The sequence below is a fragment of the Podarcis raffonei genome, chromosome 12, assembly GCF_027172205.1.
Source record: "Podarcis raffonei isolate rPodRaf1 chromosome 12, rPodRaf1.pri, whole genome shotgun sequence".
NCBI lineage: Eukaryota > Metazoa > Chordata > Lepidosauria > Squamata > Lacertidae > Podarcis > Podarcis raffonei.
Genome location: NC_070613.1, coordinates 37,696,788 through 37,721,605, shown reverse-complemented (window position 1 = coordinate 37,721,605; position 24,818 = coordinate 37,696,788). Strand labels below are relative to the sequence as shown.

Here is a 24,818-nt window from a genome sequence, read left to right as displayed (position 1 = left end):
ATCCCAGCTCACCACTGGGGATCCTGACAACAGGTTGTAACAAACAGTGGTTCATAACTGTAGCCACCCTTCCAGGGGTCGCACCCTTCACATTTCCAGAGGCAGACCTTAAGCACCATTTCAAATCTGGCCTCCCCCCATCCCCACCACCACCAACAGCACCTGTACCAGGTACAGTTCAGATAATACTTGTATTCTTTAATTTTCACATGCTAATTTCATGCACAGCTTATATATTAGCCTATCTAAAATGGGAAGACCCGTTTAACCTTTTCATACAGATAAGAGGGTTTCAGGGGACCTGGAGCACACAGATGGCTCTAGAGATATCACACGGCGCCAAAACATCCTTGTTCTGAAACATGCATTTAATGTCCTGACTAAATCCTTAAAAGTTCAGGTGTAATATAGCTTCGCTTGAGCCTGGTCTTTCACTCTAGCCATCATAGTTTAGCTGAAAAATAATGGCATGTGCTAAGGGGTCAGCAAACTTTTTCAGCAGGGGGCCGGTCCACTGTCCCTCAGACCTTGTGGGGGGCCGGACTATATTTTTTGGGGGGGAAATATGAACAAATTCCTATGCCCCACAAATAACCCAGAGATGCATTTTAAATAAAAGCACACATTCTACACATGTAAAAACACGCTGATTCCCAGCTCATGTCACATGCCATGAAAAATGTCCTTAGTCTTGCAAATCTGTCACAAAAGTTATTAGTACCAAGAAATGCATGTTAGTATGTGTGTATCTTTTTTTATACCTAAAAATGAATTTTTTAAAAAAAATTCTTTACAATCTTTCTCTACATGGATCATACCCCCCAACTGTCCCGATTTAAGTGGGACAGCCCATTCTTGGGGCTGTGCTCTCGTGCAAGTCACATGACTAACACTGGAGCACAGCCTCGAAAGGCAAGCATCCCGATTTTAGTATTGGGAAAGTGGGAAGGTAAGGAATGTGCTCCTACCGTCAGTGAAAGGGGCCGGGGTTGTGCCTTTACACTGCAGCTAGAACATCTGCACAAGCCACTGTTCCTGTGCAGCAGGTCACAGGATCAGGCAAAATGCTGAACCGCTTCTAGCACAGCTACCAGAGCAAAAATTCCTAACCCAAACCATATCTAGTAGCACACAATTTTTCACCTGATTGCTCAGGCCTTTCATCTATGCAATGCATGCTAGCTATAAATACGTCAAGTGGAAGACAGAATAATTTCATGCCTTTTGGAATTACAAAAAGGAGAATCAAAATGATAACTGATAGATAGGTGACAGCATGGATGCCTCCATCCCTGAGCGGATTCTGCCCTCTCAACAATCATTTGGAAAGTGCTTAGGTGTGATTAAAATGGCATTTGGAATTATAAGAGTAGGTAATAAACGTATGCAGGTGTAGATTACCTTTGTGTCTATTATGTCTTTTATATTCCAACAAGTTTTTAATTAAGCACGCTCAGAATTAAAGAATCCTGCCTTGTAATTTGCCACTTTTTGCCTAGGACTAGTTGTAATTGTGCTCTGGCAAGCACCCAAAGGGCAAAACTACCCAAGCTTGTCAGGATCAATCCCACACCAAGTGTTGAACTGATATCCTGAGGAATGTGAAATAGGTATGTGAAGAAACTAGGGCATTTCAGAGACCAGTTGTGCCAGCTGATCTCTTTAGGCAAGATTGAACAGTTGCCTAATATTTCTAAAAGCTTCCAGGCCAGTCTTGGTTGCTCATTTCGGCAACGAGGGTCACCTCCAGACAACCTATTGAACGTTCATCCCGATTTGTTTGCAGTGAGGTTAGACAAGGTCACAGGATGCGACTGTTATTCCACACTTTAGTGTACATTTTCCCATGACATTCCCTATCGCAAATAGTCCAGTAATTCTGAGAAGCAGGTTTGCTGCACAAAAACTCCACATCAATTTCAATTGCCCAATCTGCATTCGATTGCCAGCACAAAGTCAAAGAGAAACTGCATGAATGCCATTCTGTCTGGTCTGCTGCCCTGAGTACTCTGTTTTTCACCTACCATACACTTTGGTAGGTGCAACCTGCTTTTTACCTACCATTCAGAAAGCGTATCTAATTATTCCGAACCAAAAAGAATCCACTATATTATTTCATTTTATTTCAATTATAAATATATGGCTTGATCTTTGAGGTGCAGTTTGCAGCTTTTGGGGGGAGTTGGTCTGCCAATTTTTCACCCTAGTTCTCCTACTGCTTCTTAAATCAACGCTCCCTGCATGGCGCATGAATGGCCCCCATCTATCAAAGCAGTAGTAAGAACAGTAACAGTCGTATTTTATATTGATTCTGCACTTTGTCCATAGAAAATGTGTCCTTTGCAAGAAGCAGAACGTCTTATGATGGAAAGTCAAATGAGAAGAAATAATTATATATAATCTGCAAAATTATTCTTCTTAAAACCAACTATGCTCTGGCTGTTCATTTTTAAAAACTGGACTATGTAGTTAGATGCTATTAGAAAATGCTCAGAAACTTGCTGAGTTCTGAGAAATAAAAACCACAGACAGCCAAAATGCAGCTGCATGGAGTCAAATACGCTGGACCCACATATACTGGAAACATCACTTAAGGGGAAAAAATACTGACATTTTTACTGAAAAGTATATGAAACAGATATGGTGGTTACATCTTTTATTGGACGTACTTCTGTTTGAGTAAAGATACGCTCTAAAATGAGGAATAACACCCCATCAGACATGAAACAACACAGAGCTTAAAACTGAGGGATAGCGAGGAATACAAATATGTTGCATTTAAGAGCAGAAATGCAGGGTGAATATTTAAAATATTTACAAATGGGAATAAGAATGTCTCGTGACATTAAGCTCTTGAACACTTAGTTAATCCTTCATATGCCAGAGCGTGATATAATTACAACAGTCCTTGAGCCCTATGGTACTATATAAACCATAGAAGCATTTTAATTTAAACATCATAGATGCCAAGATTATTATTTTTTTCAAAAATGCCCCAAAGATTTGATTCCTCTCAACTATCTTATCCCATGCTGCTTCACAAAGACTCATAGCCACCACCATAAGTTCTTTGCCCCACCTCTTCCAGCTTCCAAGCTGAATATGTATGGTACTCAGTATGCCTCCAGATGGCTACTCTTTTGTGGTGATTCACATGCATAAAGGTAAAGGGACCCCTGACCATTAGGTCCAGTCGTGGCTGACTCTGGCGTTGCGGTGCTCATCTCGCTTTATTGGCCAAGGGAGCCGGCGTACAGCTTCCGGGTCATGTGGCCAGCATGACTAAGCCGCTTCTGGCAAACCAGAGCAGCGCACGGAAATGTTGTTTACCTTCCCGCCGGAGCGGTACCTATTTATCTACTTGCACTTTGACGTGCTTTCGAACTGCTAGGTGGGCAGGAGCAGGGACCGAGCAACAGGAGCTCACCCCGTTGCGGGGATTCGAACCGCCGACCTTCTGATCGGCAAGTCCTAGGCTCCGTGGTTTAACCCACAGCGCCACCTGCGTCCCTTGATTCACAAGCATAGAATCATTGAATTGGAGAGTTGGAAGGGACCACTAGGGTCATCTAGTCCAACTGCCTAGATTGCAGAAATCTTTTTGCCCAATATGGGGCTCAAACCCACAACCCTGATATTAAGCCTCTCATGCTCTACTATCCCGCAGGCAACTTCCCCCATTCTTGCCCCACCAGCAAGTCAGGATGCATGCTCATTGTCAAATAACTGCACCCTAAACAAATTGGAAGCAATGCTCAATAAAGACCAGACATAATCTAACTATCATTTAAGCTTTGTTCGAGCAAAACAGGAAGAATGCTGACTAAATAGGTCATCTGGAGGAGACCTGAGTGCTTCTTTTTTCCAGTTCCACAGCATTACCCATTTCCCTCATTTTACTGTGAATTATCTTAATCTGTCTTTTGATATATAGGCACATAAGGAAGCCTTCTGAGTAATGTAGATTAGTGGCAAGAGTATACTATCCGCATGAACTGGACCACAGGTTTAGTCAACATAGGAAATGCTGAAGTACAGTGGTACCTTGGGTTAAATACTTAATTCGTTCCGGAGGTCCGTTCTTAACCTGAAACTGTTCTTAACCTGAAGCACCACTTTAGCTAATGGGGCCTCTTGCTGCCGCTGGAACATGATTTCTGTTCTCATCCTGAAGCAAAGTCCTTAACCCGAGGTACTATTTCTGGGTTAGCAGAGTCTGTAACCTGAAGCATCTGTAACCTGAAGCGTATGTAACCCAAGGTACCACTGTACCTCATGAGTGTCCATTGGTCTAACTCTGTGGAAGATTGTCCTGTTTATTCTATTCTTTAAAAAAGCTATTGAGAAAAAGAATGGAGATTGTGCATAACTGCTAAACTTAATCATATACGAACTATCTACCTTATCTGGGTTCAAACATATCAAAAATTAGATACCGGCTTTCAGCTTTTCGAGTCCTGACCTTCAGTATAAGATACAGGTTCTGAAGTTCAGGTTCATGTGAAACATGAACTTCGGCATTTTAAAAATATGTATTTTGGACTCACCACAGAAATTTGAGCTTCTCTTGATTCAAGAATGTGTTACCTCTCCCCACGTGAATCTCACAATTTTAATGTGCAAGATTCATCACATGTTAGAGTGCTAGGTTTTTTAATTTCACAAAACAGCATTCAGTGAGAACCTGACTAATGGGCTTTTAAACAAGCTGTTCTCAGGTGATGACTGCTTACAGCTTCATCTTGCCAAAAACACCATTCCAATTCTAGTCCTCATAGGCATACACACTGAAGTTTTCTACTAGTAGCACTAATTTTTACAGCTTTAATGAAGGAAACACTTGTGTCTAATTTTATTAACGAAAAGAAAAGCTTTCAAGAAGGTGACAGAATTCTTTACTGAACATTTACAGCGGGAGTATTCAGAAGAAATAGAAAACCTTTAACTTAGGCTCCAATCCTAAACACACTTACAACGCACACACTCAATGGATGCAATGGGACTACTTTCCAAGTAAGGAATTGCATTGTGCATCTGCAATCCTACGTATACTTAGTAGAGAATAAGTCTATTGAAATCAGTAGGACTGAATAAACAAGCATAGGAATCTTTGCCCACCTTTTGTTTTGGGGAAAGGCATTTACAAGCTGTCTGGTTTGATAACATCACTCTCAAATCTATTCACGAAACTCAGAAGTTACAGTAAAGAATGGAATAATAAGAACCATGATGCAGCTTGACTTGCCTTCCTCCATATTTGAGAAGCACTGTTTTCCACGCTGATCGCTACTAGTTCACCTCCCAGATAATGTAAGCAAGAAATTGCCACACATCACCTATGAGTTTGGCTCAGCCCTGCATGGAAGGCTTACCATCACACACACTAATCCACCTATGTCAGAAAATGAAGAAGAATGTCAAAGTGGGTTGCAACTGATTGCTCCATAGGACTTGGTAACTGAACAGGTGTAATCACACTTGGGAGGAACTGCTCAGCCAAGCACAGATATTTTTAGAAACTGCTGGTGTTCCAAGCAATGACGAGAGAATGGCTTGCATTATTCAAAATAGTCATACAGTACTCCAAGTAGTGAAGTTGAAATCAATGGACTTCAGTCACGTCCATTCATTTCAAGGTGTCTACTCTGAATACGACCACCAACGTGATTTTATCCATCTTCCTGCTTGAGCAGGGTGTGAATGTGTTAGGTACCAGAGGTTTAACGCTGGCATCTTCCACCCACCCACACCCGCCCGAACGATTTACGGATCGAATCGTAACTGTCAGGTTGGGTTCAGCAACCTCTTGCAAACCAAGGATACAACCATCGACGGACACACACAAAAAAAGGATTTAGGATGCTGCACTTTCCCCAAATCTATGCAGGAAAGCACGCACCTCACCTGCTCTTTTCTGTTACTCCTCCTGCCCTTTTGCATGCAAAGTGGGAGAAAGGGAAGGAAAATAACTTGGTGCCAAAGAGATCCTCCTCGCAGCCAGGTCCGACCATCTAACTAACATAAATAAACAGCATTCCGGAAGGCTGGGAGGTAATCAGGAGGGAAATCCTGCCGTAAGGGGCGATTTAATTCACTCTTTTTTTTTTTTAACTTACCGGAGGAAACCGAGGAGCCCGACAAACTGGAGTTGCTGGAGGTGGCCATCCTCTTCCTCTCGGGTTCCTTAGTGACTAGCCCAGGTGCTACGGCTGCTGTTGCTGCTCTCCGGCTGCCGCCCCCGACCCATTGCAAAGTGCCGGAGCCGCGCTGAGCAAAGCAGCAGCAGCAACAGCACCCGCTACTGCTGCTGCTGCCGCTGGCACCGGGGCTCGCCTTGCCGCCCAGCCAAACAACGTGCTGCTGCCGCCGCTCCGCTCGCGCCCCTTTCAGCCTCCGCGAGGCGGTGGAGAAGCCGCCCGGGCTGCCCGGCGAAGGGCCCCGCGCTGCGTCCAGTTCCTTTCTCTCCGCCGGAGAGGAGAAGGAGGAGGAGAGGTGGAGAGACTCTGGAGCCGCCCCGCCAGCTCCCTGCCTTCGCCTTTCCCCCTTCCCTCCCTCCGCCGGAGCGCCTCACTCTTGACAAGCGAGGAAGAGAGAGCGGCTCCACCTCCTCCTCCGCCGCCGCCGCCTCAGCTCCCCTCACTCGCGCGCGCACACAAAGGAAGCGGAGGAGAGGCGCACGGGATGCGGGCTGCTGCTGCCCTTGCCCTCAGGGCGGGCTACTGAGGGCGCCCGGCCCGAGGCGGGAAAACAAGGCGAGCGGCCGAGCGCTTGCAAGCGGGCACCGGCTGGGCGCCGCTCCTTCCATGTGCCAAGGCTGGTCCAGCTTCGGGAAGCCGAGGCTGCCGGTCGCGCCGCCTCCGGGCGGGGAGGGGCGGACGGGGGGTGGGTGGGGAGGCTAAGCCCGAGGAGGCGCTTCCCCAGGCGGCTGGCGCTGGTGTGGAACTTCCCGGCTCTCGTGCGGAGGGAGAAAGGATCCCGCCGCCTCCGCCTCCGCCGGACTAGGGCTCGCTCTTCTCCCCCCCCCCCCCACCCCCAAAGTCTTCTTTCATAATGTACTTTATGCGAGTCTCTCTCGGCATCTCCCATTCCCCCAAGCAGACTTCCGAACAAAGATAACAAGCTGCGTTTGCCACAAGAGCATAGGAACATGCTGTTCTCTTTCGGTAAAAGTAGCAGTCTTTTGTTTAGGTGTCCCTGCCTTCCTTCAGTTACCTACAGGGTTTTCCCTCCTCGGAGAGGCAGGACAGCCCTCCGCTGTGGGGATGATGTTGCCTCCGGATTGCCTAGATCAAAAAGGAGGGCTGGCCTGCAAGAGGCCCCTCTGCAACTCTTCTTGCCAGTTGGGGTCGATCAGTGTCGGATTTACGGATAAGCTGAACAAGCAATAGTTTAGGGCCAACCCTAACCCCCCAAAAAATTAAAGGAGAAAAACAACTGGATGTACATTCTCGAAATATAATATAATAAATAAATAAAATAAAACCTACATTCAGCAACAGTGTGTTGTGCTGTTTTGCCTCCTATGGTGTAAGTAATGGGCCCTGTCTGCTCCTTAAAATATCACTGGTTTGCTTATTTCTATATATAGGGTGCCTACATTCTTCATGCACTTGTTGCATGGCAACATGTGCAAATGGCTTTAGCTACGCATTAGGTTCATAAATTACCATATAGCATATATTCAACACAAAAAACAGTGACAATTTGTTGTTGACAAAGGACAGCTGGACATATAAAGGGCCCCATTACCTTCAGTAGCTTAGGGCCTCATCAAACCTATATCTGGCCCTGGGATCGATTCCCTCCACTGCAAGCCCTGGTCTTATTTATTATTATATTATATTATTTATTTATATTCCTGTAATAGTGGCCTTGCTCATTCATGAGGAAGGCTTTGGGAGTAAACGTGAGGGAAAATCCACACCCGCTGCCTTGCAGGACATCTTCAGGAGAAAAGGCTAAGGAGTAAACCCTACACAAATCCGGAATGGAGTCTCCAAGGAGCTTGGATGGTGCCTTGTTCGCCTCCTTCTGGCAACTAGCTGCAGCCAAGCTGGTGTCAAACATATCTCTGCTTTCCTTTGGACCATATCAGTGAGGACGAGAAGACAGCCCGGGACCTCCATACTGCCCAGGCTTGCAGGGAGGTCACTTTTGTGTCACTAAAACAACGCAGGAAGCAGCAGTTACAAGCTGCCAGTCTCTGCAGCCACAGCAGCTGCTGTGATTCTCCAGCGGTTTGACTGGATTAATATACTGTATTTAAGATAATCCCCCCAACCAAAAAACGATAAGTTTAGACATGACTTACATTAACTGCCTTTGTACTGTCTACAGCACATTTATAACTGCAGAATACCGGTATGCCCCAGATATAGTACTGTAGTTTTGACAGCTAGAATACCTCCTTTGGTTACTGTTACTGTTACATTTTGAAAGTTAAATTTACCGTATTTTTTGCACCATAACACTCACTTTTTCCCTCCAAAAAAGTAAGGGGAAATGTCTGTGCGTGTTATGGAGGGAATGCCTACGGGTGGCATGCCTATGGATTTTCCTCCTCTAAAAACTACGTGCGTGTTATGGTCGGGTGCGTGTTATAGAGCGAAAAATACGGTAAACACCTAAGAAGAACCCTGCTCCAGCATCCTGTTCACAGTAGCCAACCAGTTGCCTCTAGGAAGTCTACAAGAAGGACATGAGCACAGCAGGAGTGCCCGTTTGTTCTCCTCAGAAACAGGTATTCAGAGACATACTGTATCTGATCCTAAAGTCAAAGGGGCCCTGCCAAAAAAGAAAAGAAAAGGGAGGAAGGGGTTTGCTTGTTTGGAACTGTAAACTGAAATGCAGATGCAAAGTGGCCAGGAAGAATCTCACAAGAGCCATGCTACCTAATCATCCTTTTTTGATGAGCTGTTTCAATTCCCAGAGTTTAGCCTTGGGAAATTTACATATAATGATGTTCTCGGCAATACTGACATCCAATACAGTGGTGACAGAACAGTTAGTTTCAGCGCTCAATTTGAGTCAGTGGTGGCTGAAGTTGGACCTCAAAATCTTTTCCAGAAGCAGCTCGTTTTAGTTTTTCAGTTCGTAGACTGCAGAAGTTTCCTCTGCAACAGGCATTAAGCTGTGACTATCGTATGAACACATTGTTCTTTCCCTGCCTTCCATTATCTTTTTAAACTGCCACCATGCACCTTTTTTTCAATATTTATTAAATATGCATACTGCTCTTCATTCAAAGATCACGGGGCGGTTCACAACATAAACACACAAAATGAAAATGCAAAATATATAATAAAACAAAAACAAAAAAATAAGGCTGAGACCTGACAATGAAATATATGTGCTTGCTTTGCTAATTGCTAGCTCTTCACCAATATGTACAATACAGCATTGCTTTATTTCTAATTGAATGAAACACTGTCTGTATAGGGAACAGTTATGGAACAGTTCAGGAACCCCTCTGGTGGCAGCTCAGTATAGCTCATGCAATACAGTATTTAGTTATTAGTAATGTCTGCTACCACACCAGGTTCAAGGTTCTGGTTGTAATATACAAAGCCCTGAATAACTTAGGCCCAGGTTCCCCTGTAGAGCCCAAGTCAATTGCTTTATGGACCAGAAGCGTGATTCATGTCAATGCAGAATTTTGCTTTCAGTGTTGTTTGTGGGCCCATCTATATGAAGTTAGATAGGTACAGTCCCTACTAAGATGCATGGTCAAAATGGTTTTACAGTCGTACCTTGGTTTTCAAACAGCTTAGTTCTCAAATGTTTTGGCTCCTGAATGCTGCAAACCCGGAAGTGCCTGCTCCAGTTTGTGAACTATTTTTGGAAGTCAAACGTTCGACGGGGCTTCCGCAGTTTCTGATTGGCTGCAAGAACTTCCTGCAGTCAATCAGAAGCTGCACTTTGGTTTCTGAATGTTTTGGAAGTCGAACGGACTTCCGGAACGGATTCCGTTTGACTTCCAAGGTACGACTGTATTTCAAAAAGCCTTTACAACCTGAATGCTTCTCAAATGTTCTGTTTTTTATTTTTAGGGAAATAGATTTCAAAGACAGGAGTGCCTGGCGTGCTCTGGTCCATGGGGTCACGAAGAGTCGGACACGACTAAACGACTAAACAACAGATTTCAAAAGAAAAACCTGCACACACAACACAAATAGCATCCATATTAAGTGGGAAACATTCAACACCATGAAATCGATAGGTCAAAGAAAGTCACAGCGGACTGCTAAAAGAAACAAAAGGTAATCTCAGTATGAATAAAAATGCAAAATTAGTTTGTTGTGCAATATAATAAACAGTCTTCTCTGTTAACACTTTACTGCACAAGTTACCAAGGGTAATCTCTAAAGTGACATCTTTGCTACCAACATTTTGAAAATGCCCATGGGGCTTTTCCAGACAATCAGTCAATAATACATGCCACAATGTTTTAAAAGTCCCTTCAAATGTCAATAGCATAATATCCCATGTGTAGACAATGCACGGGACAATAGCCACACTGGTGCATATCTCTTTGACTTAGTTAAATGAGGGAGGCTGGGTAGAACAGGTAGATTACCTGCTTCCAAATTAACGAGTCACACAACGGGAGAGAGAAATCTCTTTTTCTTCATATATCTCTGGTTGAGTCCTCTGAAGCTGAAGGTATATAGCAGCAAGAGCATACCACCTCAAGTTTAGAAAATAATGCAGGCACGTGCGGAAAGGAAATTCATGCTGTTCACTTATGACATCATATATAAGCACCTTGTAATGATTTGTTGTTGTCGTTTAGTCGTGTCCAACTCTTCGTGACTCCATGGACCAGAGCACGCCAGGCACTTCTGTCTTCCACTGCCTCCCGCAGGTTGGTCAAACTCATGCTGGTAGCTTCGAGAACACTGTCCAACCATCTTGTCCTCTGTCGTCCCCTTCTCCTTGTGCCCTCCATCTTTCCCAACATCAGGGACTTTTCCAGGGAGTCTTCTCTTCTCATAAGGTGGCCAAAGTATTGGAGTCTCGGCTTCAGGATCTGTCCTTCCAGTGAGCACTCAGGGCTGATTTCCTTCAGAATGGATAGGTTTGATCTTCTTGCAGTCCATGGGACTCTCAAGAGTCTCCTCCAGCACCATAATTCAAAAGCATCAATTCTTTGGCGATCAGCCTTCTTTATGGCCCAGCTCTCACTTCCATACATCACTACTGGGAAAACCATAGCTTTAACTATACGGACCTAACATGTAGGAAGCAGGTAAAACTAAAGGAAGTCTTCTCTTCTCATGAGGTGGCCAAAGTATTGGAGCCTCAGCTTCACGATCTGTCCTTCCTTGTAATGACAGAGTTTGTAATTTAGTTATATTCCCTTAGTATTAAGAAGTTCCCCTAAATTCACATGATCCAGTTCCATGGGCATTCAAGTCACTGCAAAAGTTTCTTATTAAAGGCTCTGAAGAATGAAGTTGCTTCAAGTCATTCCCTCATTCCTCTAGCTTGACTGTAGACCAGTTACAGACCTGGTTTACAAATCTCCTTATCCTCAGAGGTGAGTGCAATCACTATATCTTTCTATACAGCTTGGAGATGTTCCTCTTTGCCCAGACCTTTGCAGGGCTCTGAGCTTTTGTATCCAGCTGTGAAATTATTAGTGCAGGCTTGTTGTATTGCTGAGATTGTACTGGAGCCTTTAACTGTGATATATGGTTTTAATTTTTGCTGTTTCAATGGTATTGGGATTTTCTATTGTTAGCTGCCCTGAGATCATATGTGATGAAGGGTGGGACAGAAATGAAATGAGCAAAAAAATAATAAAATTAATAAATATAATGTCCAAACAAGTTCCTATTTACATTCCGCAGTCATAATTAATTTGTTATATATTGGGTGTAAGCACTGCATTTTTCCTAAGGTTCAAATTGCTGTGATTTGAGTGCAGGGGAAATGCGATGTCCTTAACAACGGAATCACAGCCTTGAGGCAAGACTAGTAGAGGGCACAGAGAGAAAGAAATGTACATATATTTCACACAGAAAACAATGTGCAGAAAGGCCCACTGAGAAGCAATATTGGGAGAATCAGGTAAAAGCATGAGATGTACATTTTGTGAAACTCAGAGAACCTTTTCATCAGCACTGTAAATCTACTCCTTGCATCTAATGTCTCCAAAATTGTCTATAGCAATTTCCTGGCCTTGCTGCAGTTCCTACCTGTGTTTCCAAAGCATTACTAGGGGAGTGTATATGAGGGTGTGCATCAATATCTATGCCACACAGCAGACATGGTGCCAAAACTGCATTGACATTATGCCAGCATTGCAGCCTGACTATAGAAGCACAAAGGTTTTGGATCAATTTGCTGATACTCTGTTCTGGGTGCCCTGAGACTGAATGTCCTTCCCCACATCACCAATGGATATATCACTTCTATATTTAACACTTTCTCTTTTGCAAGCTATGAGTTTACTGACAGACTGGAAAATAAATATGTTCCTCAATCTGATATTTACTTCTGTTGGTGTTAATTAACTCATTTATTTCAGCTCTATTTTTAAATTCAGTTTATCGGTCAAATCCAGCCGATGACTAGCTGTGCTGTGCAAGCCAGTTCACCCATGCACCTTCTTGTCAATCAATTTTGAGACAGTAGATGATGGAGGGCTAAAATGTCTGTCTGTCTGTCTCTTATGCCTATGTGCTACTACTCAGCAGCACTGAGAATTCCACACTAATAAATATCCAGGAAAACAAATGTATACATAAGATATGAAGTGTATACAGCTAGATAAAGGCTGTGAAGTGTCAATTCACGGCAACATATTGGAAATATGGGAAAAGTCCATAAAGAGGGCAGAGGGAACAAGAGCTGTAAGAGTTAAGAGATCCATAACCACTGACCATAGGCTGTAAGAAAGAACGGAGAAAGGAAGCAGGAAAGTGTTGTGGCACTAACGTAACATGACTATACTATGCCTGTTTAGCCTCATACACTTCCATTCCCCCCCCTTCCCGCTTCCTAAACTAGTTTTTCTCCTCTTGTATTGCTATTGTAATTAGCAGCAGCCAATGCTGGTTTAGCTGCCCACTTCAGGTTGCAATTAACTCATAATAAGCATGTCACAAATCTTAACCTGACTCCCCTTGATGATTTTTGTTCATGTGGTAAGATAAATATCTATGATGGCTGATCCATGACGTCAGTCGCATACTGACTCTACCAACTCTGGGTAAATTAAGAGCATAAAACATTCCACAGGCTGTGCATAACAAAGAAAGCAATATGATTAAGAAGTGTATTTCAAGAGGAAGGTAAAACAACAAAGGAGGAATGCAATTTTTATGTAAAGCCTAAAAACAATCTCAACCCCAGCTCAAAAGATTATGTTATTTCCTATCAAGATCGTTGTCCTCCAAGTGATTACAAAATCAAGGAAAAGCTGAGCTCCCATAAACAAGAAGGCAATGTGGTAAAGAATGCCAGAGGAAAGAATGCAAGCAGGAATCCAAAACTAAAGCAGAGAATATTATTTATGCTGGGAACTTGGGACAAGGCAGTGTGGGGCCAGAAGGACTGCCAGTATTCCTTCTTAGTGGCAGCACCCTAGTTGTGGAATGGTCTCTCTAGAGGTGCCTTCTTTATGGTAATTACAGCATCAAGTGACGACTTCTTTAAAAATTCTCTGAGGTTTAACATCTGTGTTTTTAATATTCTGAACCACAGTTGATATGCTCTATATTAGCTGGTCATCTGCTTTTATTATGTTATAACCATGTTATTGGGTAGTTTTATGTAAATATAGAATTGATGATGATGATGATGATGATAATAATAGTCAATGGCAAAATTCTGCAGCTTCTGACTATGAAATGGACCAAGAAGGCTAGGACACCTACCGTATTTCCTATGTCCAACCAGAGGAGAGGTAGGTGTGAATGTCAACCCACAAAAGCATTTCAGGAGGCAAGGTTCAGTTCTTGAGTGAGACACACAGAAAGAAGCAAGTAGGGAAGCAAGCTCTGGAAAGTGTATTTGTGGAGGTTGCTCTCTCTGGAGCTGATGTTTGTTGGAGCCATTCCTTCACCCATGTACAACCGGTATATTTGCAGATCATTGCAGATTTTACAACATGGTCAAGGAGCTGTCAGGCATGGAATGGCCTGAGTGAGGAATTAACTCTTTACTGTCAAAAGTACACTTACCAGTTAGAGAAAGGTACAGTGGTACCTCGGGTTACATACGCTTCAGGTTACACACTCCGCTAACCCAGAAATAGTGCTTCAGGTTAAGAACTTTGCTTCAGGATAAGAACAGAAATTGGGCTCCGGTGGCACGGCAGCAGCAGTAGGCCCCCATTAGCTAAAGTGGTGCTTCAGGTTAAGTACAGACCTCTGGAACGAATTAAGTACTTAACCCGAGGTACCACTGTATGTCCATCAGTCCTATGTCTCTCGGCTGCTCCTAGGTGTGCATCCGATGAGGCATTTGCTGCAACAGAGAGGCCCTAACCCCGATCTTGGCCAAACTGCACACACAAGCAGGCAAAGACTATGCCTGCGTGTAACCTGTCTCTGCTCCTCCCACTTCACTCCTCTCCTGGTCCTAGGAGACAGTGGAGCAGAAGAGGTGGAGGTGTGGAAGTGAGCCCTTGAATCCACATCAGCCAGACCTATCCTTCTCCCTGCAACTGTTATTTACTCTCCAATCCTTCAGCTTCTCCTGCCTCTGCTGGCTGTTACAGGTTCCCCCAGTTCACAGATCCCTTATTCCAAGTCAAGTCTCCAACCCCCTTCTCCCAGTGCCCACTCAGTATCTAGCCAGTCCCTGATAGCCAGTCCACCATAAATCTTCAGTGGCCTCCTGCCAAACTCAGGTAAGTGCTGTACCCCTGGAATTTATCACAACTTGGAGAAGGGATGGGCAACAGTAACTACACAAAAGGGGGGAGTCCTGTGTACACAGTCTTTCAAAGGCCTAACTAGTCTGCAGTCGTGTAGCTCTGCCTTGGTTGGGAGTTAATGCAGAGGGATCAGTTCACAGGGTGAAGACGTATTAGTCATTGTGACTTAATGTGGGAGATTCAGCAGTCAAACCCAATACATATTCTTGTTAGTTAGCACAGAGCTGTATTGGTGATAGGCAGAGCCTTGGACCACATAAATGTAATTGATAGAGAGGGCTCTGTGTGATGTCATTTCCCCTGCTTTCCTGAGGGGAAAGGATCATGTAGTACAGTAATTTCCTGCTTTTCTCTCTCTCTCTCTCTCTCTCTCTCTCTCTCTCTCTCTCTCTCTCTCAGACCAGCCATATAAAAGGACGTATGCTTGCTTGCTCCAACTATAGACAAATGGCCGAAGCTGTTTCTACTGTAAATTTAAATATTTTACCTGCTGCTGTAGCTGAGAACCAATACAAAACTATGAGTAAGTAAATCATGTTTTAAACTTACTTTTGAGTCAGTTGTCTGGTGCTTTGTTAAGATGGATAAGGGGAGCCAGCTTGCTTCCCAACTGGACACTCAAAAGAGGGCTACACAGCCTATTCTCATACACTTTGGTATTGCTGCTAAGGGTGGGACTGTAAACTGTTCAGCTCACACACATGGGCACCTAAAGAGATAAAGTTGTTGTTGTGATTGTAAAATCTGCACTGGTCATTGATTGAGCAGCATAGCTACATTCTGACCCTCATCTGTACATAACACAAGCAGACTGTGAGGCTCAAGGGTCCTTTTAGCATCATAGTACGTGAAAACGTACTGAAAAGACTACTGCACAATCTAGCCTTGAGGCTATATTTGTATGGGAGTTTCTCATTGCAATGCATCTCCTTTTACTTTCACATCACACATTTCAAACATTGTTTCCATAATCTTTAAGAGGAGCTCTTACATTTTACGACTCCATCTAATTCATGTAAAATATGAGGATGAAGCCTCCCTTTGACTCAATCATAAGATGTCTAACAGGCAATTGTTTCTGAGTGAAAGCAAAGGAAATGTAAAGTTATGTGAGGAACATTTTTGTCAAGAGAGAGAGAGAGGGCGAGAGAAAATCTTCCAGATGGTTGGGAAATAAGTAATTATTCATGTCCACTTATGTTTGAAATGTTTAGGTTTTCTTTCCTTTGCCCTCCTTTTAAATGTTTCAGACTGAGAACAATTTGTCACCTAACATATTGTTATGTGTTTGTGGGTGGTCAGATTGCTATGAGTTTGGTGTGTTTGTGTTAAAACTGTGACCAGCCCATTAGCTTCTGCACTCTGTATGTGTTAGAACAGGCATAGGCAAACTTGGCCCTCCCTCCAGATGTTTTGGGACTACAACTCCCATCATCCCTAGCTAACAGGACCAGTGGCCAGGGATGATGGGAATTGTAGTCCCAAAACACCTGGAGGGCCGAGTTTGCCTATGCTTGTGTTAGAATTTTAAGTCTAGTGAATGGTAGGATTTAATTAAGTCCTTTGTGTTAAGCTGGATGCCAGATTCCTGCATGTTAAACTGGATGCAAGACCCATGTGTGTATTTGAGCTGTATGCTAGGCGCTGTTAACTCTCTGGAATTAGCATGTGTAGGTTGTCAAACTTCCTAGGACATTTCTTAGTCTCAGGAAACCAACCTGTGTTAAAAGTTAATTAAGTCAAGACTAATCCCCTCTGAGGTGTTAGTCAGGGGTAATGGGTCATTGGCACAACAACAGATCAAAGGGATGGAGCCTCTGCCTGCTTTAGGTTAGCAGAGTTAGAGTAATCTGGGTGTTATGTGTCCTATTGGTATAGTGGTGGTGGCACTTATTCAGATAGAAGAAGAGTTTGGATTTGATATCCCGCTTTATCACTACCCAAAGGAGTCTCAAAGCGGCTAACATTCTCCTTTCCCTTCCTCCCCCACAACAAACACTCTGTGAGGTGAGTGGGACTGAGAGACTTCAGAGAAGAATGAATGGCCCAAGGTCACCCAGCAGCTGCAGGTGGAGGAGCGGGGAAGCGAACCCGGTTCACCAGATTACGAGTCTACCGCTCTTAACCACTACATCACACTGGCTCTCATAGAATAGGAAATGCTCGGGGCCGGGGGGGATGACAAAAAATGGTGGGTCGGGGAGGGTTACTTGGGGGAAAGAGAGTGAGAAATGTTCCTATTTTCATCCGAGGAGTGTTGGAGGGTATGCACTTTTCATAAAGCCATCAGGTATTATTGTTGCTGTATTGGTTTTGCACATTGAATGTTTCATAGTCGTACCTTGGATCCCGAACGCCCTGGAACTCGGACGATTTTTGGCTCCCGAATACCGCAAACCCAGAAGTGATTGTTCTGGTTTGCGAACATTCTTTTGAAAGCTGAATGTCCAACATGGCTTCTGCGACTTCTGATTGGCTGCAGGAGCTTCTTGCAGCTATTCAGAAGCTGCAATTTGGTTTTCGAACATTTTGGAAGTTGAACGGACTTCCAGAACGGATTCCGTTCAACTTCCAAAGTACGACTGTATATGAAATAAGTGGTGAGAATTGATATTTTTCTTGTCCAGAAGAAACCTATTGAAAACTAGACTTCACCATGTTTGCAGAGGAGTTGTGTTGAGAGAGGAAAAATGTTTTTCTTCTAATTTGTGATCTTAACTTTTTTAAAATAAAAAACAACCCCAAAAATCAAGTTAAAAGCACAATTTCTCTGATTGTTTATATATAATATACACAATGCAGCCGCTGAATTCAAGATTGCTAGGCCTGGAAGTGCCTTCCTATTTTTTGTTGGTGCCAGTGAACTGTTTTAGCTGCACAGTATATTATATAAATGTAAAGTGTAAATATGACAAAGAGGGTTTTTTGTAAGCATATGCATAATATAGATATACTTGTCAGGGAGCTGCGGTTGGCAGTGGCTCAACGGCAAAATCACATTTATAGATGCTTGCTATATGAAATGACTTTCCCCAAGAATGGAATACAGGGGGAAATTGCATCAAACATTGCTTCTTCTATCACTGTACCATTATAGGAAACCATACTTGATTAAATTCTGTCTCCTGGCCTGTGTAACTGTGAAAGGTACAGGGACCCTTTTACACAGATGCATGTCATTTGGCATATGTTCACACCATAATATCTTGATCCTAATAAACTTATTACTTGGATTTAAGGCCTATTGTTTTCAAAAACACCGCCTTGGGCACAAGGCTGTAGGTGGCATGAAAGGATATTGTTATCATGACTAATTTATGAATGCAAAATAGTCAAACACAATGATAATACATAGTTGCAGTTGGGTAGCAATCTAGATATTGCCAGGAGGAACTGGCAGTGTTAATGGCTCTCTCTCTCTCTTGACAGGCCTTTAATTAAATGTGAAAGGACAACATAGTCCATGGTTCTCTTACTATAACAGCATAGAGACAGACTACTAACCAGGTAGTTTTGGACTTCAGAAGAGACTCAGAATTTGTTCATAACAGAATAAGTTGCATAAGTTGTTTGCTTACATTTTGAACTTTCATTTTAATAGCTTACAAGAATTTAATGATAGCAGCAGTAGCTTGCAGTTAATCCAGCAAATTTGCACCAATTTGGCACAATCCAGCAGGATATGAATGAATGTGGATAGGTTGTCTCAGACCCTCCAAATGTCCCTATTTCCCAGAGACAGTCCCTGATTTACAGAAGCCGTGCCAGCCGTTTCTGATTTGATCCCAGAATGTCCCGCTTTTCCTTAGGACCTCCCTATTTTCATTGGAGAAATGTTGGAAGGTATGGGATAATGTCCCTATTTTCATTGGAGAAATGTTGGAGAGTATGGAGTTATCTGATCCTCAAGCCATCTGAAGGCAGCCCTGTATAGGGAAGTTTTTAAAAAAAAAAAAAAGTTTAATGTTTTATTATGTTTTTATACATGTTGGAAGCCGCCCAGAGTGACTGGGGGCAACCCAGTTGGATGGGCAGGGTAGAAATAGCAAAACTTTTATTATGGAATAGGATGTCATTACTTCAATTGGAAAAATGTTGGAGGGTATGCTGTCTGTGTAAGTGCAGCACCTTGAACAGGCAAGGGCACACCTGCATGTACACATTTTATGTGCATATTATCTTTCCAACATTCTACTGAATGCTTACGAAGGATGGAAAAGAGGCACCAACCCGCTTGCCTCCTCTTAACAACTTCAAAGGAGCTTGTGCCCCCAATGAAATTTCATATTTAATTATGCACTAAAAGGCATGAAAGGTGCACCAAAATGGCTGTAAATAAGCAGATACCTGTAAATAAAATAAATAGGTTATGAGCTCAGCTGAAATGAATGGCTCTATAAATATACATAATGGGAATCAGTTCTGCAAACAGATTCTAGGTTAGGGTAAATGTGTAACGTATTATATTAAGAAATGTGTTTTCCTCCAGAATGGGGTGTGTTTGTGTGTTTTATGTACTCCCCTCTGATTTCTCATTATAATGTTGGAATGTGATTCACTCAACTCATCTAAGGCCTTGACTTTGGCCTATAATCATCATGGTAATTTGTATTGTTTTTAATTATTAGAGCCTCTTTATTGGAGGTTACTGCCCACACACTTTGGCTGCGCTCTTGGCTTGTGTGGTGGCACCTCAGTAAAACCTCGTCTTACTGTTTATAGTAGAGTATTTCCCTGGCGGCAGACGACAAGAACAGCAGTAGCCACAGTCAAAGTCCTCAGTCAAGAGTCTCTTTATTGCTTGACTGGTTGCAAATATATACAAACTATTTACATGCCTTCTATATCTCTCCAGCACGGTATAAACTCAGTGTGTATGTGTGTTTTCCTCATGCTAGAATTGCAGCTTGTAACTTGCAACTTCCTCCTTTCATAATGGGATTTCATAATGTGTTGTTTGTGAAGGGGTCCTTAGAAAAACTCAGTGTTTTTCTGATTTGGAATAGGGGTACATAAATTAGGCTGGACAGAAGGTCTTAGTGATCAAAGCATTTTCTCTTTGTCTAGCATCCATGTGCCACCATCAATGTGAAGCCATATTCATTTTCAACTTGCTTATATAATTTTCCTTGTTTTTCTAAACTGTGAATGCTTTTGCCACATCTTCTGTGTGAAGGCTGTCTAAACCAGGGGTCAGCAACCTTTTTCAGCAGGAGGCCGGTCCACCATCCCTCAGACCATGTGGTGGGCCGGACTATATTTTGAAAAAAAATAATGAACGAATTCCTGTGCCCCACAAATAACCCAGAGATGCATTTTAAATAAAAGGACACATTCTACTCATGTAAAAACATGATGATTCCCGGAGCGTCTGTGGGCCAGATTGAGAAGGCGATTGGGTCGCATTCGGCCCCCGGGCCTTAAGTTGCCTACTCCTGGTCTAACCTGATATGCTCCGCAATGCCTATTAGTGAAAATTAAATGAACTTTTACTAATGCAGCACTAATGACATTATTAAATATCCATTCAAAGTGTTAAATACATTGTTCTCAGGAACACAAAGGGCTGCCAAGATGGATTTTGATGTTGTTGGAGCGGGTTGTCATGGGACATCTTATTTATAGCATGTTGTTTGTGTTTCTCTTCGATATTACATTGGGGCAGAGGCTTCACCCAGTTATTTCTGTCAGTAGAATATGGAATGATGAGCTTTGATATAAGCTTCAGTTGCTGAAAATAAGATGCCCCTTATGACATTCCACTAACTGAGCAATTTCCTTGGTCAGCTGCAGTTTCTGTGGATTATTAACTGAAGCTTTGCACACAGGGTCGTCTTGTCTGTTAATGCAGAAGAGCCTCTGAGATTCTGTTGCTAATTTACCTATCCTCTAAATGGCATATCAGGCTCGAGAATACAGATGTGTGCCAGCTGCTGTAATGTTTGGAAAGAGACGTTGGGAACTGTACATCTGTCAGTGTGCAAATGATTGGTGAATAATGTGGTGGAAATCTTACCAGAATAAAAAGCCTTGATTTTGTCTGCTGAGCGCTGGGGAATTATCTTTCTCCCACAAAAAGAATAATGAAGATGTCATCCAGGGTGAATAATCTGAATCTGAACCACATCTGGATATACTGCCTTTGAAAAAATTGAAAAGAAGTACTAGGCACTGCACTGAATAATGATTTTCTGAGAGTTAAGATTTAGAGTTTCATGTCATTAAATAAGTGCTGCAACAAGACAAACGCTTGCTCCTCTGAGTTGAAACAAAGGTACTTTCTGCATTTATCCAATGAAAAGATGCATGACTTGACTTGGTACATGACTTGGAAGCACATTGAATGTGCTGCTGGCTTCCACAAAATTTCTGAGTGTTGCACAGGAGGATTAAGCTGCAAGAAGTTTAGCTGAGAAGACTAACACCTAAGAAAAAAACAAAACTGCTTTCAGAGCTTTCCTTTTGTGTTCCAAAGATGATAGTGAACAAGAGAAGGGAAGGAAAACAATGAAAAGGTAATTGGAAAACAGGAAACAAAGAATTGACTCAAGTGGTAGGAGAGAAGATTCTCGGGTGAATAAAAAATTGCTGACCTACACCTTGCAAGCACACCAGGACGATTACTATTGATCTGAGACAGAGACAAGTGATCTATTGAATAGTTACAAATCAATGGTATGAAAGAAAATGTATGTGGTTCTTTTCCAAGCAAGTCAGCTATCTGTAACTCTTAACTAATAGGGGTACACAATTGCAGGGCCGTAGCTACGGGGTGGTGAGATGGGCCCCCACCGGGGCACAGGCAAGGAGGGGGTGCAAAATCAGCTTTAAAGTATGTCCATAAATATGTCTATAAATAAAAATATTGATTATTGCTTCGTAAGAAAAGGTTTTTAATAGAGGGTGAATTGAATGGGTGGAGTTCGAAGGAGAGGTGGAAAGAAGAGGTAATTTGTCCATGGCTAGGGGACAGTGCCAGATTTGCGTATAAGCTAAGCAAGCTATAGCTTAGGGGGCCCCTCCCAAAACATTTAAAGGAAAAGAAACCTGGATGTACATTTCCAAAATATAAGATAAAAAAATAAATAAAATAAAACCTACATACAGCAACAGTGTTTTGTGTTGTGCAGGCTTCTAAAACATCACTGGTTTGCTCATTTCTATATATAGGGTAGGGACTCGGGTGGCGCTGTGGGTTAAACCACAGAGCTTAGGACTTGCCGATCAGAAGGTCGGCGGTTCGAATCCCTGCGACGGGGTGGGCTCCCGTTGCTCGGTCCCTGCTCCTGCCAACCTAGCAGTTTGAAAGCACGTCAAAGTGCAAGTAGATAAATACGTACCGCTCTGGCGGGAAGGTAAACTGTTTCCGTGTGCTGCTCTGGTTCACCAGAAGCGGCTTAGTCATGCTGGTCACATGACCCGGAAGCTGTACGCTGGCTCCCTCGGCCAATAAAGCGAGATGAGCGCCGCAACCCCAGAATCGGTCATGACTGGACCTAATGGTCAGGGGTACCTTTACCTTTACCTTTTTATATATAGGGTGCCTACATTTTGCATGGACTGGTTGCTATTAATATAAAGGTAAAGGTAAAGGTACCCCTGCCCGTACAGGCCAGTCTTGACAGACTCTGGGGTTGTGCGCCCATCTCACTCAAGAGGCCGGGGGCCAGCGCTGTCCGGAGACACTTCCGGGTCACGTGGCCAGCGTGACAAAGCTGCATCTGGCGAGCCAGCGCAGCACACGGAACGCCGTTTACCTTCCCGCTGGTAAGCGGTCCCTTTTTATCTACTTGCACCCGGGGGTGCTTTCGAACTGCTAGGTTGGCAGGCGCTGGGCCCGAGCAGGCGGAGCGCACCCCGCCGCGGGGATTCGAACCGCCGACCTTTCGATCAGCAAGCCCTAGGCGCTGAGGCTTTTACCCACAGCGCCACCCGCGTCCCTTGCTATTAATATACTTGTTCTTAATTGTATTTCACTATTAATATACTTGTTCCTAATTGTATTTCAGTTCAACAATTACTTTGATAAAATACGTACTTTGTTATGTGCAAATGGCTTTTAGATACCTAGGTCCATAAATTACCATATAGCATATATTCAACACAAAAAACAGTGACAATTTCCTGTTGACAAAGGACAGCTGGACACATAAAGGGCCCCATTACCTTCAGTAGTTTAGGGCCTCATCAAACCTAAATCCGGCCCTGCTAGGGAGCGCAATCTGCATGGTTCTGCCAGGGGCACAAAATCACCTACCGGGTAGCTATGGTTCTGCACAATTGTCAGCTTTACCTGCTTTTATAATGACAGTGTTTATTTTTCTCACTCGCTTTACCAGTGCTGATGCTCAGTCGCTACCCATTTGGTAGAGCATGAGACTCTTAATCTCAGGGTTGTGGGTTTGAGCCCCATGTTGGGTAAAATATTCCTGCACTGCAGGGAGCTGAACTAGATGATATTTGTGGTTCTTTCCAACTCTACAATTCTATGATTCTAAACACTCTACCATGTTTAATTAGGAACAGTACCATCTTCTTGCTCTGTTTGGAATGATATGCAGAACGTGATCTTAACATCCGCGCTCAGTAACAGGGTATTCATTGTGTTCAATAAGGCTATAGCACTGCAGCCTTTAGTAAACAATGCCAAATCACTTTGAAATTCTGGATATATCTTCTGACTTACCATGTGTTGAACATGGAAAATGTTTTCCACCTTTAAAATCAAATGCAAAATTTTTTAGAAAAGAAAAATATGGCAGGCACATATATTTATATAATCTGTTTTCTAAATAGTTTGGGAAAATCACAGGGAAATATTAAAAAAACCTTTTGGTTTCATCAGTGGATCGTGCTCTCTCCTACCACAAGTCTCCACGGACCTTTTACTTACTTTAATTGAAAACATTTCTGCTCTGCCTTTCCACGCAGCTTGAGGCGGCTTCAGTTTAAAAACAAAAAGTCACTTTGCCTTTATGTTCTGTGGAAAAAAATGTATTAAATATCTTTTAAAAAACTGGTTCAGTCTGGAGCATGGGCGTAGCCTGGAGGTTGCAAAATTAAGTATCGTAAGTAAATAAGAATATTTAACTGACCAATTCACCTCTCACCACCTCTCACCACACATAATGCCTTCCCCTCCCAAATAAATCCTGGCTACGCCCATGGTTTGGGGGCACTTAACCCACAATACTGAGCAACACGCAATCTACGCCGTTTTGACGTACTGTTTCTTTAAGAGCAGAAAGGAGGAGGTGAGTGGGGCTGTCAGCTGACAGCAGCAGTGGCTGCTGATGCTTTAACGCAGGGCGAAAACATAGGGCTTTCTCCGGTGCACGATTCTAACTGCGCTAACTCAGAAGCAAATCCGAGCCCAGCAGCGGGACTTCTCTCTCAGTAATTTTTAATTGCAAGCACGTTGCGCAGCGTCAGATCCTGAGACCTGGCCTTTCATTGCTAGACCCCCGCGCAGCGCGATCCTATTCTGCTCGCCTGTTGGGGGAATTCCTTCCATTTTAGTATTGCAGAAATGAAAGGAGGGGAAATGTGCTTTGCTTCTTTATGTAGACCGGTTTCTTTTTAAGCCGGGGTGGTGGGATCCATGTTTATTCCAAAGCCTAAATAATGCGAGGGATCCGCCGAAGGCGCCTTCGCTTTCCCAATGGGCAGGCGCCATAGGCAAAGGGGGCGGGCAAGGCTGCTTCTGCTCCCCCCGCCTTCCCTTCCAGGGATCGCGATTGGCTGCATGCGGGATTGTGGCTTGCCAGCCTTCTTGCAGGGCTCCGGTTGCCGGTGGGGGTCAGCACATGACCTGCAGCCGGTGAGTGAGGCCGGGAAATTTGGGACAATGTCTCTGGGCAGGTGAGCCAGCGCTGTATGCTAGATGCGGCGCATTTAGGGTAGAATCTGTAATAAGACAGCGCCGGGGGTG

The 24,818-nt window shown here is 43.5% G+C and overlaps 2 protein-coding genes across 6 annotated transcripts in view; one reads left to right on the top strand and one right to left on the bottom strand.

Annotated features, from left to right (window-relative positions):
* The window catches only part of CHN2 (chimerin 2), a 151,164-nt gene extending 144,395 nt beyond the window's left edge, over positions 1 to 6,769 (bottom strand). The window contains exon 1 of the mRNA XM_053359573.1: positions 6,117 to 6,769. Coding sequence (XP_053215548.1) covers positions 6,117 to 6,165 — 49 coding nt within the window. The 5' untranslated portion in view covers positions 6,166 to 6,769. The remainder of the gene's footprint in view (positions 1 to 6,116) is intronic.
* A 17,301-nt stretch (positions 6,770 to 24,070) lies between these two features.
* Positions 24,071 to 24,818, top strand: part of CPVL (carboxypeptidase vitellogenic like) — a 60,398-nt gene continuing 59,650 nt past the window's right edge. Inside the window, exon 1 of one of the 5 annotated variants that reach the window (XM_053359576.1) lies at positions 24,071 to 24,141. The gene's annotated coding sequence lies outside the window, so the exon portion shown is untranslated. Of the gene's footprint in view, positions 24,142 to 24,259; positions 24,284 to 24,597; positions 24,749 to 24,818 lie in introns of those variants that run through there. The other 4 variants (XM_053359578.1, XM_053359577.1, XM_053359575.1 and 1 more) reach the window with 4 other exon arrangements.